The 18,282-nt window shown below is 46.1% G+C and overlaps 1 protein-coding gene across 3 annotated transcripts in view; it reads left to right on the forward strand.

Moving 5' to 3' along the window:
* The window catches only part of LOC146822954 (serpin B10-like), a 454,260-nt gene that overhangs the window by 353,403 nt on the left and 82,575 nt on the right, over positions 1-18,282 (forward strand). For 2 of the 3 annotated variants that reach the window (XM_085607109.1, XM_085607110.1), the window contains exon 8: positions 14,264-14,888. In XM_085607109.1, coding sequence (XP_085463235.1) covers positions 14,264-14,668 — 405 coding nt within the window. In that variant the 3' untranslated portion in view covers positions 14,669-14,888. Of the gene's footprint in view, positions 1-14,263; positions 14,889-18,282 lie in introns of those variants that run through there. The other variant, XM_085607111.1, reaches the window with a different exon arrangement.

Raw genomic sequence — 18,282 nt, forward strand, 5'->3', positions numbered from 1 at the left:
GCAGAAAGGCCATCATTGTAGTACAACTGTACCCGGCGGTGCATCCTGCAAACCTGACCCCATGGTGTCCATTGAAATTGCCATATCAATCATGTGCCTTAGTGATAACTCCTAACAGTGAAATCTACTGATTTTTGACTAAAAACCAGAGGTAATCGTATGATCACACATTTGTTTTGCACTTTGAGGAGCAAAGGAAAGTGAGGCTGACAAACGTGATGTAAAAAAGTTGTCTCTTCCTTTGGATCTGCTGCAGTTTACAACAAGTTTTGAAATGCTGACTCTGAGGCGTCCAAGTTTGGTCCAGGAAGGCTGGATCCTTGGCTGGTGTTGGGATAAGCACAGACTGTGTAATGTGTTCCATTTCAGACTCGGTGGATGTGCATTTATCTCATGTCCATAACCTTAAAACGTCTCTATGACTATGGACCTTTTGGTTTAAGTGTTGCCTGCTGTCAATATTGGGACGTACAGGTAGCACAGTCGTGCTCTGTCTGGCATGCATGGTGCCCCATAGGTGGCTGAAGCGGAGCCAGTCGGGGTGGAGAGCCTACTTGAGTGTGGCTAGCAGTGACTTCGTTTGGCGAGCCGATCATGCAGAGAATGAGAAGGCTACTGTGATTGCTGCCTCAGCCTCTCGGGACTGCAGGGGGAGGGGGGGGCGGCCAGGGCCACCGAAAGTAAATTACAGGCCCAATTAAAACATGTTTAGATGTTTAGTTTACTCCTCTCAAAATCGGAATGGTTGTAATAAAAATGCAGAAATGGCTGCTGTGTGTTATGGTCGCAAATTATACATTCTTTAATGTTCAACAATTAAACTCAGAAGCCACATAAACGTGAGTTGCCTTAGTAGTTCAGCCAGTGGGGAAGAAAGATGCTTGAGCGACCAGATACTGTCCTTGCGACACTGGGTCTGGTTTGATCCGTCAGATATCAAGAGCATTACCATACGGTGGCTGTAATAATGGCAGGCCAGGCTTAGACATACAGGTGTTTCACTGCGTAGAAGGGGTGGGGAATGAGAGAGAGGGAAGTAATATGTCTTTGTTAGTGTGTGAGAGCGAGACAGGTGCAAATCTGTGTTTGTGTGTGTGACAGCGAGACAAAGTATGTATGTATTTGCATGTGTGCAAAATATTGTTTCTGTTTGTATGTTTGAGTGGGAAGCAGAAACACGCATACACAATGGGGGGGGGGGGTTGCGTGCAAGCGAGAGTGAATGTGTGTGTGTGTGTGTGAGAGAGAAGATTAAGGGGAGACATTGTGTGTGTGTGTGAGAGAGAGAGAAACAGTGAAATACGAATGGATTTTTTTTCAATCTTTGGCTAGGGGGTTAGTTTACCTCTGTAAATACCCTTATATGTCGCCTTCCACATTCTGCCTAAGGTGGTATTGAAAAGTATGGCCATACCCTTAAAATAGTGCAGCACATGAACTTACAAGCAGTATTTTTTTATTGTTACACACGGTTACATGAAACGCTTCGACAGCCACAGTCCCCAAATGTGAAGTGTATGTGTGTGGGTCTTCATGGGAGGTCGTGCCACTAGACAATGCACACACTGCAGGAGTGAAAGCGACCAGAGAATGTTTACTAACATGGTGCACTCCATGAGACTGCATGCAGTGTTCACTATTTTGATATGAAAACGTTTAGCAGCCAGACATGCCCTCAAACATGCAGTCATGACTTGTCTTCAAAGCAGCTGAACATATGTACTTATCCTTGCTTCTAGAACAACTATGCCATAACAGAGTGGCCATGCATGTGATTGCCCATGTATGTAGTCTTTGTGACATGTCTTTTTTGCTGTGGGTACCCGTTTCTATCAGAGAAACCACAAAATGTTACTGACTGGCAGGCATATGGGCGAGAGAACTGCCTCCCCAGCAATTCTAGCGCCTACACATTCTAACTCCTACCTGCTGCAAGTGCTTTTTTTGCTGAGAACTTCGCCCAACCAAACTTCTGGTGAAAGAGCACACTGGGGGAGTGGGTGGAGTGGGAACTCATTCGCACTGCCTACTCCATCTATAGAAACACACGTGCCCTTGGAATGCAGGGGCCATGCCCTGCTGCAGGCTGGCAGATCTGCTGTCACGCGCATCTGCTGGTACTGCGGACGCATTCAAAGCTGTAAACTGTACACAAGCACCCTCGTGCCTGCCAGTACAAATCCCCGTGCCAGGGACTCTGCCCAGTACAGAAGATGGCTTGAAATGCCGCACCACCAGCCTGCGCGAGATCTGACTGACCCATCCACCTTTCGATGTCTGTAATTGTGGCATGGGAGGAGGGGGGGGGCACTCTCTCCCTGCCGCATATCTGATGGAACCTCGTGCATGTGACGAACACCCCAGCATGCCCCGTCTTTACTCCAGGGGTGAGCCTGTTTTTGCCAATTCACTCTGATCCGACGAGGCACACAAGTCAAACTGTGATCGCTTTGGCAATTCCGACAATATAAAATTGTATTTTTCCTTCTTTGTTTTTCTTGCATTGTAAGCAGCCCTCCTTTTAAATGTGCCTTTTCAGAGAGTGGCTGCCTGACTGTAAACCCAGCAGGTACAAGCAAATCTCCTTAAGAAGGGGGCGGGGGGGTCCCGCTATTACCACATTGCCACTAATTAATCTCCAAAACTCCTCGCGCAAGAGTAGTAACGCAAGATCTGGGCTTGGCCCGCGTGCTCGCCGTTGTGTTCAACCAGGACTTCTCTGTGATGCAGACGTGACCTCAATTTCCTATTATCACAGGTGCATTACATATCTTGTAAAAGGTGGCTCCAAGCTTCAGCGAGGCCCCACCGGATACACCCATCGCACAATAACGCACTAGCTGGAGTTTGTGAGCCCAGGGTTGTGCCAATTCCAGTGTATAAAACATATCATATGTATGGTCTAGAGCGCCTTATTCGTATTTATAGCAGCTATATATTTCCTCATCATTGAACGCATTTTTAATGCCTGCGTTCCTGAAATATTCAAAACCTAAAACACAAAAAAGAACTATGTTTTGGAAGGCGCACCTCTAATATTTCGTAGCACTGTCTCTGGACAGCATGAAAAAATCTAATCGGTTTATTTTGATTGCAAGTTTCATCTACATTCAGAGGAGGAAACCAGAAAAAGGCAATGACAAAATGGTCAGAGACAAAGAGAAGGGACAAAGAGGGACAGAGAGTGAAACAAAAAGCGAAAATCAAGGTGGAAGAGAGATGAAAGGAAGAAGAAAAGACAAATGCGGACAGAAAAGGGAAAAGGGAACGGTGTGATCTCTCTCTCTCTCTCTCTCTCTCTCCTTCCCTCTATCTCTCTCTCTCTCTCTCTCTCTCCTCTCTCTCTCATCTCTCTCTCTCCTCTCTCTCTCTCTCCTCTCTCTCTCCGTCTCTCTCCCTCTCCTTCCTCTCCTTCAATCTCTCCCCTTTCTCTCTCTCTCTCCTCTCTCTCCTTCCATCTTTCCCCCTCTCTCTCTGTATCCCTCTCTCCCTCTCTTTCTCTCTCCCTCTCCCACTCTGTCTCTTTCTCTCGCGCCCCCTCTCTTTCACCCTCCTTCTCCCTCCCTCCCACTCACTCTCTCGCCCCCCCTCTCTCCCTTTCTCTCTCTCCCTCTCTTGCTCCGTCCCTCCCTCCCTCCCTCCCTCCCTCTCTCTCTCTCTATCCCTCTCTCTCTATTTCTCTATCCCTCTCTCTGGCTCCCTCACGCGCTCTCTATTTATCCCTCTCAATCTCTCTCTATACCTGTCCCTCTCTCGCTCTCTGTCACTCTCTCCCCCTCTTTCTCTCTCCCTCATCCTGATGTTGTTTAAGGTCATCATCTACCATTTACTGTGCTTTGAAAGTTGATACAATTTGAATATGTAATGAAAAATGTGCTGTCAAATTCACCATTTTGGTCTGTTGTTTTCCAAAATTTCCCCCCTAGTGGCGGTCGGGCGCACTCGTTCGCGACGTGCTGGGCGGGGGTTGGTCTGGCAAAATTTGCCAGGGCTGCTTTCAGTTCCCAGTCCGGCCCTGTGCGGAATGGAAATGTGTGGAGTTGAATTGTGTGGCGTGGAACTGTGTGGCGTTGAGTGAAATTATGCTGATTGGAATTATGTGGCATGGTGTGTAGTGTATTTATGTGGTTTTGCTATGTGAAAACATCATAGCTCAGGTGAGGAGGTAAAATCAGTGTGGAACTACAAAGAACTGATTTCCAAACAATGCTCAGACAGTCAACTGTATTGCATTAGGGGATAGAAAATGTACACACCGCAAATCTTACCAAAAACTGAACGGCTCTAAAACCAATGCTTTTCTAAAAGTGTCAATTGTGATTGAACTGCAATGTATCCATTGCTACAATGTATTAAACTACAAATCATTTGCTCACGGTCAGCCAATTGTCGGAAGGAACTGGTGAGGTGAGACAAAGTGAGACAGGCACTTTAAGGTGATCTAAAGAGTACGCGGTTGATTGTAAATACATGACACTTGAAGAGACTGAAAGGGTGATTTAAAGGTAATCCCAGGGGGCGATGAAGAGAGAAGAAGCCCCTGAGGAAGATTTGGACGCGAGTTCTGGGGAATATGGAAACAACAGAGTACATGGGAAGAGATAGCTGTCAGAGTACAAGAGATGAATGAGGGCGGGGGCATTGAGACAGACCCTCAAGGATTTCGCGCTTTGCCAAAAAATCACGAAATTGGCAGTTTTTTTAAAGAGGCCATGCTTTTTACAAAAGTGACTGCGAAATTCCTTCTATTGACCCCTGAGTCAAATAAAAGGAGGGGGTCAGCGAGCAGGCGAGGTGTTTTTTTTCTCACCTGCTGGGTCGCATCTCCCTGCCCGGAGAGCACTGCTGCTGCTCAGACCGGGACACTAAGTAGTAAGTACGTTTTGTCCCGGCTGACAGGATATGCAGTTTCTCTGCTCCTCGTCCCAAGCACATCCCAGCATATTCTGAGTTAGCCTGTTTGGGTTATGCAATGTAGTTTTACTTGACTCTAATGATTTTTGACCTAGGATACAATGCTGCAAACCCGTTCTTTGCATCTTTTCAATCAATCAATCAATCAATGCATTTGTAAAGCGCGCTACTCACCCGGAAGGGTCTCAAGGCGCTGGGGGGAAGGGGTCCGCTACTGCTCGAATAGCCAGGTCTTGAGTTGCTTTCTGAAGGAGAGATGGTCCTGGGTCGTTCGAAGGTGGATGGGGAGGGAGTTCCACGTCTTGTCGGCCATGTAGGAGAAGGATTTTCCTCCGGCGGTGGCTCTGTGAATGCGTGGTACGGAGGCGAGGGCGAGGCTGGACGAACGAAGCTGGTGGGTGGGTGTGTAGAAAGTTAGGCGGTTGTTGAGGTAGTTGGGGCCCAAGTCGTGGAGGGACTTGTGTGCGTGGGTGAGGAGTCTGAAGGTCAATCCCAGAACGAAATTACTTTTGGAATTGGTGGTGAAATCCACACTTGTGAAAAAATCTTTCCAAGGTCAAAGAGGCATATAGGATATCATATTCCCTGATATTGTTAACAAGTACTTAAAAACAATATTGTTAAGTTTAACAGACAATCGGACATACAAATGAAGTAAATAGTGTTGTGTGACCCTGTAACAGTAAAGGTGGGGTTGTCAGGAGCCTTAGGACCGTTGGCTTCTTTGATATTATCAATGTTAAAATCTGAGATCAAATCATTCAATGTCTCCCCATGCCAATCCTGTCTAAAATGTGATGCAAAACTTTGACTAAAAATCGGAAAACAATGTTTAAGATGACACTGTCCTGCTAAGATGCATATTAAAAGCCCCACGAGAATCAATGAGACAGCTAGCACCTTGGAATCTTTGTAACAACATTCCCAGCATATTCTATATTGGCGTTTCTGGGTTATGCAATGTAGTTTTTTTTAGTACCCTGTGTTATTTGGAGGCTTTTGTCTTTTTGGGAGGCTGCTAATATCCACCTTTCAAGATACCAACTCACTCTTCGTCATTCGCTGATGATGGGGACACTTTTCTCCTTCTCTATGGATCACAATTGGCCTGGACAAAATCACTTTCCCTGGTTGTGGCAGATGCAGGTAAAGTGGACAGAACCACTTTCCCTAATTCTGGCAGCTCACAACTAATGTGGCCATGCAGGCAAAGCACCTGTATGCCTCTCCGTGTTGTTATGTACAGAGATGGAAAGAAGTCGCTATGAAGGCTGATGGCGCCACCTGTTAGGGTGAAGCAGCTATTGCAAGAGTTTCTGAATAAAGTTTGGCACCTGGGCTTTTAGGGAGATTAATCTGCTGTAAGCATTACCAATCAGAACAAGCATTTACAATGCAACGGTCTCGGCATTGTTAAAGTTAGAGCTATTGGCATTGCTCATGACAATATTTTTGTTTATGTTTTTGTTTTTAAAACATTTAAAGAAACTGCATTGTTATTTACAATGTCAATAGCGTAATCACTCTCAAATGCGAGACCTATTGCATTTGCACCCACACACAAATAGAGCCACCCACACACACAGAGCCACCCACACAGAGCCAGCTACACAGAGCCACCTACACAGAGCCACCTACACAAATAGAGCCACCCACAAAGAGCCACCTACACACACAGAGTTACCCACACACAGACAGCCACCCACGCATAGAGCCACCTACCTAAAAAGCCACCCACACAGAGCCACACACAGAGGCACACACATATAGAGCCTCCCACACACACACACAGAGCCACCCACACTTACACAGAGCCACACACAGAAAGCCACACATACATACACAGAGCCACATACACATACACAGAGCCACATACACATACACAGAGCCACATACACATACACAGAGCCACATACACACACAGCCACACACACAGGCACACACACAGAACCACACACACACACATAGATCTAGACACATACACATTGATCTTGGGAGCCAAAGCAGAAGTGGCACCGTTGTTTCTAGATCTTTGCATTTATCACTAAAAATTAAGTTGGCAGGTCTGCACCACAAACATTTCAATCTCACCTTCTCCGATTTGCATCATTTTTGTCTCTCTCTGCCCCTCACTTCTTTGCCACATCAAGTTCCTGTCTTTTCACAAAGCTCACACAGCCCCCACCCGCCCCCACCACTGAGAAGGGTGAGAAAAATAGCACCTACGTCTGGTGGCTTCCAGGCCAGGAAGCAGCTGGTCATTTGTGTGCAGCTTTGTTAGCCATAAGTTGGCAGGGTATGCTCAGACGTGAGTCCCTTGCTCACTTTGCCACTGGATTCAAGCAAGCCTGGCTGAAGACGGCTGAAATGCCAGAAACCGGTCCTAGGAAGCTTGTTTCCGGTTCAGGGAAGGCATGGCTTGGCAGTTCGGGCTGGACTGTTCCCATGAGGCACAGGGTCAGACTCATTTGCCTATGGCCATGTCTGAACTGGGGTGGCAGAGTGGGCTAAAGAACGGTGATGGATCAAACCCAGATCTGTTGACTGGGTGTGAGTGTTTTATTGGTTCTGTTGCTCCGTCCATCACCACCCCCTTTTGTACCGCTTTGTTAGCCATAAGTTGGCAGGGTATGCTCAGACGTGAGTCCCTTGCTCACTTTGCCACTGGATTCAAGCAAGCCTGGCTGAAGACGGCTGAAATGCCAGAAACCGGTCCTAGGAAGCTTGTTTCCGGTCCAGGGAAGGCATGGCTTGGCAGTTCGGACTGGACTGTTCCCATGAGGCACAGGGTCAGACTGATTTGCATATGGCCATGTCTGAACTGGGGTGGCAGAGTGGGCTAAAGAACGGTGATGGATCAAACCCAGATCTGTTGACTGGGTGTGATTGTTTGATTGGTTCTGATGCTCCGTCCATCACCACCCCTTTTGTACCGCTTTGTTAGCCATAAGTTGGCAGGGTATGCTCAGACGTGAGTCCCTTGCTCACTTTGCCACTGGATTCAAGCAAGCCTGGCTGAAGACGGCTGAAATGCCAGAAACCGGTCCTAGGAAGCTTGATTCCGGTCCAGGGAAGGCATGGCTTGGCAGTTCGGGCTGGACTGTTCCCATGAGGCACAGGGTCAGACTGATTTGCATATGGCCATGTCTGAACTGGGGTGGCAGAGTGGGCTAAAGAACGGTGATGGATCAAACCCAGATCTGTTGACTTGGTGTGAGTGTTTGATTGGTTCTGATGCTCCGTCCATCACCACCCCCTTTTGTACCGCTTGGTTAGCCATAAGTTGGCAGGGTATGCTCAGACGTGAGTCCCTTGCTCACTTTGGCACTGGATTCAAGCAAGCCTGGCTGAAGACGGCTGAAATGCCAGAAACCGGTCCTAGGAAGCTTGTTTCCGGTCCAGGGAAGGCATGGCTTGGCAGTTCGGGCTGGACTGTTCCCATGAGGCACAGGGTCAGACTGATTTGCATATGGCCGTGTCTGAACTGGGGTGGCAGAGTGGGCTAAAGAACGGTGATGGATCAAACCCAGATCTGTTGACTGGGTGTGAGTGTTTGATTGGTTCTGATGCTCCGTCCATCACCACCCCCTTTTATACTGCTTTGTTAGCCATAAGTTGGCAGGGTATGCTCGACGTGAGTCCCTTGCTCACTTTCCCACTGGATTCAAGCAAGCCTGGCTGAAGACGGCTGAAATGCCAGAAACCGGTCCTAGGAAGCTTGTTTCCGGTCCAGGGAAGGCATGGCTTGGCAGTTCGGGCTGGACTGTTCCCATGAGGCACAGGGTCAGACTGATTTGCATATGGCCATGTCTGAACTGGGGTGGCAGAATGGGCTAAAGAACGGTGATGGATCAAATCCAGATCTGTTGACTGGGTGTGAGTGTTTGATTGGTTCTGATGCTCCGTCCATCACCACCCCCTTTTGTACCGCTTTGTTAGCCATAAGTTGGCAGGGTATGCTCAGACGTGAGTCCCTTGCTCACTTTGCCACTGGATTCAAGCAAGCCTGGCTGAAGACGGCTGAAATGCCAGAAACCGGTCCTAGGAAGCTTGTTTCCGGTCCAGGGAAGGCATGGCTTGGCAGTTCGGGCTGGACTGTTCCCATGAGGCACAGGGTCAGACTGATTTGCATATGGCCATGCCTGAACTGGGGTGGCAGAGTGGGCTAAAGAACGGTGATGGATCAAACCCAGATCTGTTAACTGGGTGTGAGTGTTTGATTGGTTCTGATGCTCCGTCCATCACCACCCCCTTTTGTACCATTTGTGTGCAGTTGCCAAAAGGCACGGTTTAGCCCAGGATCATAAATGTGTCAGTGCAGATGCTGGGAGCTGATACAAACCAATGTTGCATTGTCTGCCATCGGCCTTTGCTGAGCAGAGAAAGGATTGTGTGTGGGTGCTTGTACAACATGCTCAGCTCCAGCTTGTGAATGTAGTGACTAATCGGTAGATCTTACTCCTCCCCCCAAACCCAATAGCCATACGAAGGTTAAGTGGGGGTAAAGGCAGTGAGGGCGACCACTGTGTGGAATAGGAGAAAGGTTTACGTTTATTAACTCATGTTTTGGGGATGGGGGCGTCACAACTAGTTGGGAACACAGATATTGTGGTTAACTTTTAATCAATGTCACCTGGAACTTTCCTACTCTCCTTCGACCCTCCCTTTCAGATTCCTTCCTCCCCTGTTTTCCTGTCGCTTCGAAGTGGTCTGGGCGAGTCGGGCTGCGCAGACACCGAGGGTGCAGCCGGGCATCCCTTTCGTCACTCCCTTCTCCGTTTATCATCATTGTGTCTCTTTACTCCCCCCTCCTCCCCTAGTTCCAGTCAAGATCTCTCCCTCTCGCGTCTGCTTCTTCACAGCGCGTTGAAGCTGCCTAATGATATTCTAAGCGCTACACAATAAAAGACAACCAGACCAGACAATATACGTCTCTAGTCCTAGCCTGGGCTTTGAATCGACTCCCTTGTAGCCACATTGCAAAGGAAACCCCAGGGCTGGAAAGTTCCCTTTGATTCCACAGCACTTGGGAGACTTTGAATCGAGGCGACACCACAAGCTAGAACTACCAGTCCCAGGAAGCCATGGGAGAGACTTTTGGAGCAAAGTTCATGTTTGAACCATGATGATCCCTGGGAGTGATTTCATCGGAGGCGATGCTGCTGTACTAAAGGCATCTCAAGCCCTCTCGTATCAGGATCCCCTTTGCCCTCTCTCAGACACCACCTGACACTGTATTTCCCTTTTCCTATTAATTGGACTGTTGGCGCTTTGGCGCAGAGCTCGTCTGTGGCTGTCCACGGTGGTGGTGTTGGTGGTGAGGGTTACTTTGACGGACACTGGCCCCATCAGCGCGTGTGTGGACTGGAGTGGACAGTTCTGAATAGGACTGTTTGGCATAATAAGGTGGTAAGAGGGGTATTCACCGTAAGCAAGGGCCTTAACAAGTTGAAGTCCTGGTTCTGGGAGCTGCCCGCGTTACCTGCATGCCCGAAGTGTGACTAACTTTGACTTCAAGCAAACAAACAGAGTCATTTCGGCTGGAATATTTGCATATGAGGTGACCCACCTGCGGTTCGGCCCCAGATCACCCCTACTTATACGTTCCCGCGGCAGGGCTCTTTGGTGTCGTCTTATGTAAAGAGCAGTAGTGGCGCCACCCTACAACGGGTGCAAGTCATGAACTTCCCGTAGATGCTAGAAGAGTACTACTCACCCGGTGGGCAGCCGCGGCCCGTGGAGGGAGTTCCGTGGGGCGGAAAGACGGGGCGGGGCGGGGGAGGGGCAGGGTGGTGAGTACTAAAAACCGGAATATGGATAATGAAGGTAAGTAAACAATTAAATAAATAAAACGAATTTCGTAGAGTGCCCTGCATCGCATTTTGCGATGCAGGGCGCGCAACGAAATTCGTTGCGCCATATTTAAATGAACACATTCATAATGTTGTTGAAACAAAACACACTGATGCCGCATGTCCTGGTACTTGAGAAATGTGTACTAAATGTTAAATTGACTAACGAACGCTGCTTATGGCAATACAGGATAGTGCCGCGTATACTTATATTTTAATTGCGTGCACTAGCTGTGTGGAAAATATGCATTGCACACAAGCCCCACAACTGATGAACGATCAAGCAAAGTAATGAGGGGCTAAGAATAGATGAAGTAATCAACCCAAGTAGATTTAAGACCACCATGGTTATGGGAACCATATAACCTTGAGTATGGGGGGCATGCCGCAACCGGCAAATAGTCAAATGCCCACACTAAACAGACTGCTGAACAAACAAGCATTGGCCACGCGCGCGAGAACAAGCATCGCGGCACCGGCGCTTTACTTTGAACATTTAAAAGTAAAGCGCGGGTGCCGCGATTATAGCAAAAGTAAAGAAATAGATTTTTTTTCTATTTCTTTACTTTTGCGAAAGTGAAAGTCATCACGGTTCTAATATCCCGTGAACGACAGATGGCGGCAGGCTGCGCGCATGCATGCTCGTGTGAACGCAAGCGCTAGGCCAGCCAGCAGCACTTTGAAAACTCACCTACTAAATGTCTCTCCGAGCAGTGAATGCGCGCTGACTCAGCGAGACCTAAAAAGAAGCCAAGGGCTACTCTGGTTTGGCAAGTAGTAAAGCTCTCTAGCGGGGCACAATGAGCCTTTCATCTGCTGCAGATGCTCAGGCATACTGTGCAGCTCCTCGAAACACCACACTTCCCACTTTGTTTCGCATCCGTGAGCACGGGCAGCGATGGTGGACACACAGCGCGTACACCTCTAGGGCATTCCATCTATTTTAGCGCGAGCTGCAAATGGCACTAGACAGAAGGGACACTGCCGAGTCTGCCCTCGTGAGCAAAAACATTCACTGTACTCCACTTTACCTTTTGCATGGAAACATGATTAAACTCTGTGTCCAGTTCCGAGACCGTCCAAGTCAACAGGTGCATGATATAACATAAAATGAACACTGCACCTCGAAAGGGAAAACACCATGCATTGCCTCCGTGCCACATTACCTCTCTCCAGTCTCTCCCCTGCTGCCTCAACGCCGACCAGGACATGACAGCAGTTCCCGCACGCCTCACCTGCCCCAGAGTCCCATTACAAATCCATTCCATTCTGCTTTCAACCACCAGAGAACAAAGCTCTGCACACATTGTACTCACACTTAACTGCGGCGATCCAGCATAGGCGGAAGAAAACAGAAGCTCTCATGTCTGTGAAAGAGCGAGCAGGAGTCACCCGAGAGCGGACAGGTTTCTGTGGTGGAGGCCGAGCTCGCAGCCGGTACCCTGAGCGCTGTGCGTGGCTGCTCTCCTGAACTGGAAGCAGCCACCCACAGGCAGCCTCCCTCCCCTCCGCCAATCACAACGCTGCAATGGCAGAGTTGTGATTGGTGCGGTGCAGGTGCACAGCGCCCCAGCCGGGTGCCTAATCGGAGGTCCTTTTCTCTATGTAGGCTGAAGGCAGCCTACATAGAGAAAAGGGAGAATGCGCATTATTGCTTTGGTCGGCCCTAGGCCAACCAAAGCAGTCAGGGCCCACAACAGTGGGCAAGACACTCCCCCCCTGCCCTCGAGCAGGACAGCCCACCCGCCCGCCCACAACCAGGCACTTCTGCTTTCTCGCAGTCCGAGAAGCAGAAACATAAAATGGTAGTTTTACCATTTTATGTTTCTGCTTCTCGCACTGCGAGAAAGCAGTGCGGCGATGCCCCTATGGAGGAGGCGCCACTGTGTGATTCAGCACCATGTTAACAAATTGCAATTTGGTTTTGTGCCGAAAACCGATTCGGCATTAATGCCGAAGTAGGATGATATGTATTAATGTTTTGTGACCGGATTCAAGGCTCAAAACATTAATAATTTACCGGCCAAAGAAGTGTAGTGGCAATGCATTCGCAACTGAGAATGGGTCCCCTGGGCACACCTTCCCTTTTGTGAATGCAAAAAAAAACTTTATTTAAGAGGAGGCAGTAGTCCACAGGACAACTGCCTCCTCTTAAACAAACAAAAAACACACAAAGTTAGTTGGTTTTTTTTAACGCTGTCCTGTTCCCTTTAAAGGTAATGGCTGCATGTAAAAAAAAATTGTTTATTAAAAACACAATCACAGATATGGTGGTCTACTGACCCAAGCAGGTAACCAGCTCCGTGAGGGTGGCGATTCCTAGAGGTTTACAAATAGCGGCCTACCTCATTAATATTTATGAGGTATTTTAATTTGCAAACCCTAGGGAATCACTAATTTAAAATTCAAACCTACATACATTATAAATTGCCATTTTAAATAGCAATTTGGAAATATCAATTATTAATTTTGCTACGTATGTCCTAATAATGACCCTCAACTTGTAGCTTAGAGTAAAGGATGTATGTTTTAGAAATGTCAAATTTTAGATTATGTGTAAATAAAGAATTTGAATGTGTGTCCGGAGCTCAGTGGGGGGCACCAGTATAAGACCATGCCACTGATCTTTTGGGGAGTAGCCTCACCTGCATGTACTGGGCAAACACCAGGCTTGCACTGAGACACCACGAGGCTTAGTTTAAGGATATGATGTGTGGTAGTTGGGAGAAGCAGTGCTGGGAGCAGTACCTACTGTGGTGTGGGGGTTCTGACCATGAGCAGTGCTTCTGTAGTCTTCCTGGCTATCCCTGGGGCTGAAGGGAGGGAACTGTAGGTCCGCCCACATTGTCTGGCAAGGACCAGTGCATTGGTTGGTAGCCTTCAGGACCTGTGGCCAGGGACAAAGTTGGTGGCTTGGCAGAAGTCTTGCAGAGACAGGAGAAAGCAGTCCAAGCCCTCTAAACCTGACTGTGGTTTGGTGTGGGGCCCCTTACCACTAACCCACCTGTGTAATGCAAGTGGTCATTGAGGAATCTGAAGTCTGTAATGCCTTGCACTTCAGTGCCAGTGCATATCTTGGGCCCAGATTAAAGAGAAATTGTTAGGCAGATCAGAAACAATGTGGTTGCCATAAACTTGTTGCTTACTCCACACTAGGTAAGTCTTAAATTACCTACCGTGTAGCCCTTACATATACATGACCAATATAAATTTAAATCCAAAGCACACAGTCATCTTTTTTTTTTATTTACCAGATTTTAGGAAAACTGTACTATGTGGGGTTTAGTATTGGGTGGCAGCTACTCTTTCAGTCCTAGGTCTTTAACGCTACATTAGATCTCAATAAACTCTTCCTAACAGTGGTCCTTGTCTTATATAGAGTTGGCACAGCCGTCTCATGCCTTCTTTGTCATACACGGTCATACCCCTGACCAATCGCTCATCCACCAACTATTTCAGTTGAATACAGAAGTGATCTTGATTTTCTTTCTTTGCAGTTAGAAAATGGATTGAACTATGAACAATTTTCACAGTGGACAAGAGCAGATACGATGAACACAATAAATGTCGAAGTGTCTCTGCCCAAGTTCAAGATGGAAGAAATGGATGACCTCGCACACACCCTGGGTGGCATGGGGATGAGTGATGCTTTCAGTGGATGGAAAGTTGATTTTTCGGGGATGTCTGAAAAAAATAACCTGTGTGTCTCCAAAGTATTGCACAAGGCCTATGTAGAGGTGAATGAGGAGGGCACCGAAGCAGCAGCTGCTACTAGTGTGGGCATAGAAGTAACATCAATGCCAGTCACTGTCAAGTTTAAGGCAGACCATCCTTTTATATTCTTTATTCGACATAAGAAGACAAACAGCATCCTCTTCGTTGGAAGATTCAGTTCTCCGTAGAGTGAGCACTTTCTCTGTTCAAAATGTCACCTTCCCAGTTAAGAGTCTAAACAATGTGCAATGTGTATTCTTTACATGCTTTACACAGTGGTCTAAAGAAAAAGTAAACTTAAGATTTGCTTTATCATTGGTATCGCTGACAGATAACAGAATACAAACTTGGTTTTGTTCTTGTATGAAATGTTCTCTGCAAAATAAAGATATTTTAGGGAATAAACTATATATGCTTCTTATTATTATTGATTGTCGATTTCTGCCTGGCTCCAAAAGGCTCAGTTAATCCTGATCAATTCATTGTGGATTTATGGGTAAAGGAGTGGTCGCTATACTGACCTTGATAGGAAAGAGAAACAATTGGTCCATATTATAAAAATTTGAGGCAAATGGGAAATATACAGTTTATTATAGGGTTGTACAAAACATGCTTACATTATGGGCCTTATTTATGAGAAGTGACGCATCGCAGCTCAGTGTGCCCTCCTTGCGATATGATGATGCATCATATTTACAGTATGACGCATCATGTTGCAAGGAGTTACAGATACGCCAATATTTCTGACGTATCTGTAGGCGCAACAGTGATGCATTGCTGCGGTGTGCCTGAAAACAGTTGCAACTCCAGCAATGTGTCCTTTCACATGGGGCTTGCCCCATGTGAAAGGGCCTGCGTCAGTCTTACGCCTGCTGTGATGCGGGCGTAAGATATTGTTGCCATGGCGTCCTAGAAGTGGCACACTAAAATCTTATAGATTTCAATGCGCCACTTCTACAAGGCTTTTTGCGGAGGAACGCCCACCCTGCATACATTATACCTGGCGAAGGTATAATGTGGTACAGAGGTTTAGTAAGTGACGGATCTGCCTAGATGCATCACTTTGTAAAAAGGGTGCAAAATGGCGAATTTTACGCGCCGCCGGTGCGTCACAAAAAGTGACGCACCGGCGGCGTAAAGGTGACGCAAGGTCTCATAACTAAGTCCCTTTGTCTTTAAGTGTGCATCAGCATATCAATTTGTTTAAATTAGGTTGACGTAATTATGTAGCGTCGACCAACTTTCTGATCATCTTTAGATTTTTAGGCAAGAGTTACATAGATATAACAATATTCCTAATTTATTCTCATTGCAAAAAAACAACAAAAAACAAAGAGAAGTAAGGAGTGCTTGAATTTTCTCAGATATTAAAGATCTCTCGGTTTACATTCCAATCTATTGTGTTTTTGCTCACAGTACACTCAATACAGAGACCAACTCTGTACAAATCGGTTTTTATCCTTCTCCAATAGAAAGAGTCCATCTCAAACTGGGCTTAATTTGAAAGGACTATTGAGAGGATTCATGCGCATGAGGTAAGAATGAGTACCTGGATAGGGATCTTCTACAAAGAGTGACAGATATATGACGCGGATACTATTACCGATAGTTCCATGAACGTGATGTACTGCCTGACCATTAAAGACCTACCAATAAATACCATTGCCCCAAACATCACAGGTTTCAGAGGGATAATTCCATTGAAGCAACAATGCCCTTTCACCACCAATCTTCTCCCAAATGATTGGACATAGGTTAAAAAAATAGGGAGTAATGACAGTTTCGAAGACTCTATCTGGTTTCAACTTACCTGGGTAAAGCCGATGAAGTGCAGCTTGAATTATGGGGTATATTGAGCATTATGCTCATATCGGGGCATAACTGACACGCTTTGGCCATTTATTGCAACTGACAAGTAAGTGATGGAAGGAATGTTTGAATTCATTTCAGCCGCTCAAGACCACTTCACAAGTTGATCTTTTTGCCACTGTTCAACTTTAAACAGAGTTCAACCGCGGGCAATTCAGCCTTGGTTCTGCTCCAATAGGAACAATTCAGCTGAACCATCAGGCCACATCTCCTCCAGGCACGAAAATAAGCAACAACAGTCTGGTGTTGACCTTCTTGGGCCTCATCAATGAGGTGAAGCTTGAGTTTCCTAGCACAGTGAACATTGGCCCTAATCAGGGCATTCCCGTTGCACAATGAGTTAATAGATGGATATCTTGAATTAATGTCAGCCACTAGTAATTGCTCAGGACCTCACTCGAGTTCATCGTTTTTTGTCCATTGTGCCAATTTTACTACTGAATATCAATATGAGGACATCGATATACTAGAGTATCAAGGATAGAATAAAGAGGGGCAAAATATCCAAAGGTAGGTGCATATAGTGACGTATATGTTTACTATTTCTAACTTCACAGTTACATACCTTAAAGATATACACACCACATAAGTACATATATGTGGAGTTAGGTATGTAAAATGTAGACTTGCCTGTCAATATTTTTTTCCGTTATTCTGTCCTTGATATTTAGTACCCTAGATAATCTAACTTTGATATTTAGTATGCTCACCATTGTGCCACTCTAGATGGGGACCAGTCATTTGCAAATCCATCTTTATCCTACCCCTGCAGTCCAGCCCAAACTGCCAAATCAGGTCCCCTTCAACATAAAAGTGATGGAAGCTGAGGTGAAGGATGGATTGTAATGCATCTTGGTGATTAGATCTTAAAATTAGTTTTTGAGTGTACCAACCCACATGATGAGACCAGAAGTTGTTTTAATTTTTGGCAGGTTTTTTAATTTGTTTTGAAATTTTTCATTCTTCCATTCTTCTCTATTCACCTCCCATCATATTTCTGTGGTGTCTTGCATTTTCCTCTTCCAGCTTTATGGATATTTTGAAAAAATTTAATCACTCGTCTCTTTCAATCACTAAAATTCACATTCTGCTTTTCAATCCCATCTTTTCTTCTTTTCTCTTTGCCTTGTGTTTAATGCATACATGGCTTATGCACTTCTCCCTACCCTTGTCTTCTCCCATCCAGTTTTACATTCCCAACTGGCTTCATTGGTCTTCCTAGGATTTCCCTCTTATTTAGCACCTCCCCTAGTATCACCTCTGGCTAGCTTCAAACCAATTTCTACTAGTTTGTCCTGATTTTTATTCACGGCGTAGAGGCAAGTATTATGCCTCTAGTCTTGCTTTAATATATTTGAATAGCCCAGATGGCCCAAGGGTTAAACTGTCAAGTCATTACAATAAGTAATCCCTGTGTAGTACACCTTATATATAATACTCTGCTACAAACAGTAAGGCTTCTCATCTTGAGGTGAGTAAGAGTTACAACTGAAGAACAGTGACAAACACATTAAGTAACAGCAGGAAGATCGAGAGAACTATCACCTTTTTGTCCAATATGATCTCTAATGCAGAAGAATTACTGGGTCAGAGAATTTAGCACTTTAAAAAAGGTAACACTTAATGGGTAGGAAATATCTTCTAGAGCATATAACAGGGAGGGACAATATTCACCTCAGTTTCCTTAATAAATTAGGAGTTTCCTGACATAAACAAAAACTAATTTGAAATCTGCATTTCATGGCAAAACCCATGGTTTCTTTTGTATTTGTGTAAAGCATAGCCACTACAGAAGTGGAAGAGCAAGCTACTGATTTGCAATAAAAAGTGCAGAAGCCTGAATTTCTAAACCAATGTCCTACCCTTAGGACATCCTCCTATCTGGAACCTACAAAGAATGCTTAAGATGCTGCACTGCTTATAGAGCGATGAT

This window comes from Triturus cristatus, chromosome 5_2, assembly GCF_964204655.1.
Source record: "Triturus cristatus chromosome 5_2, aTriCri1.1, whole genome shotgun sequence".
NCBI classification, from domain to species: Eukaryota; Metazoa; Chordata; class Amphibia; order Caudata; family Salamandridae; genus Triturus; species Triturus cristatus.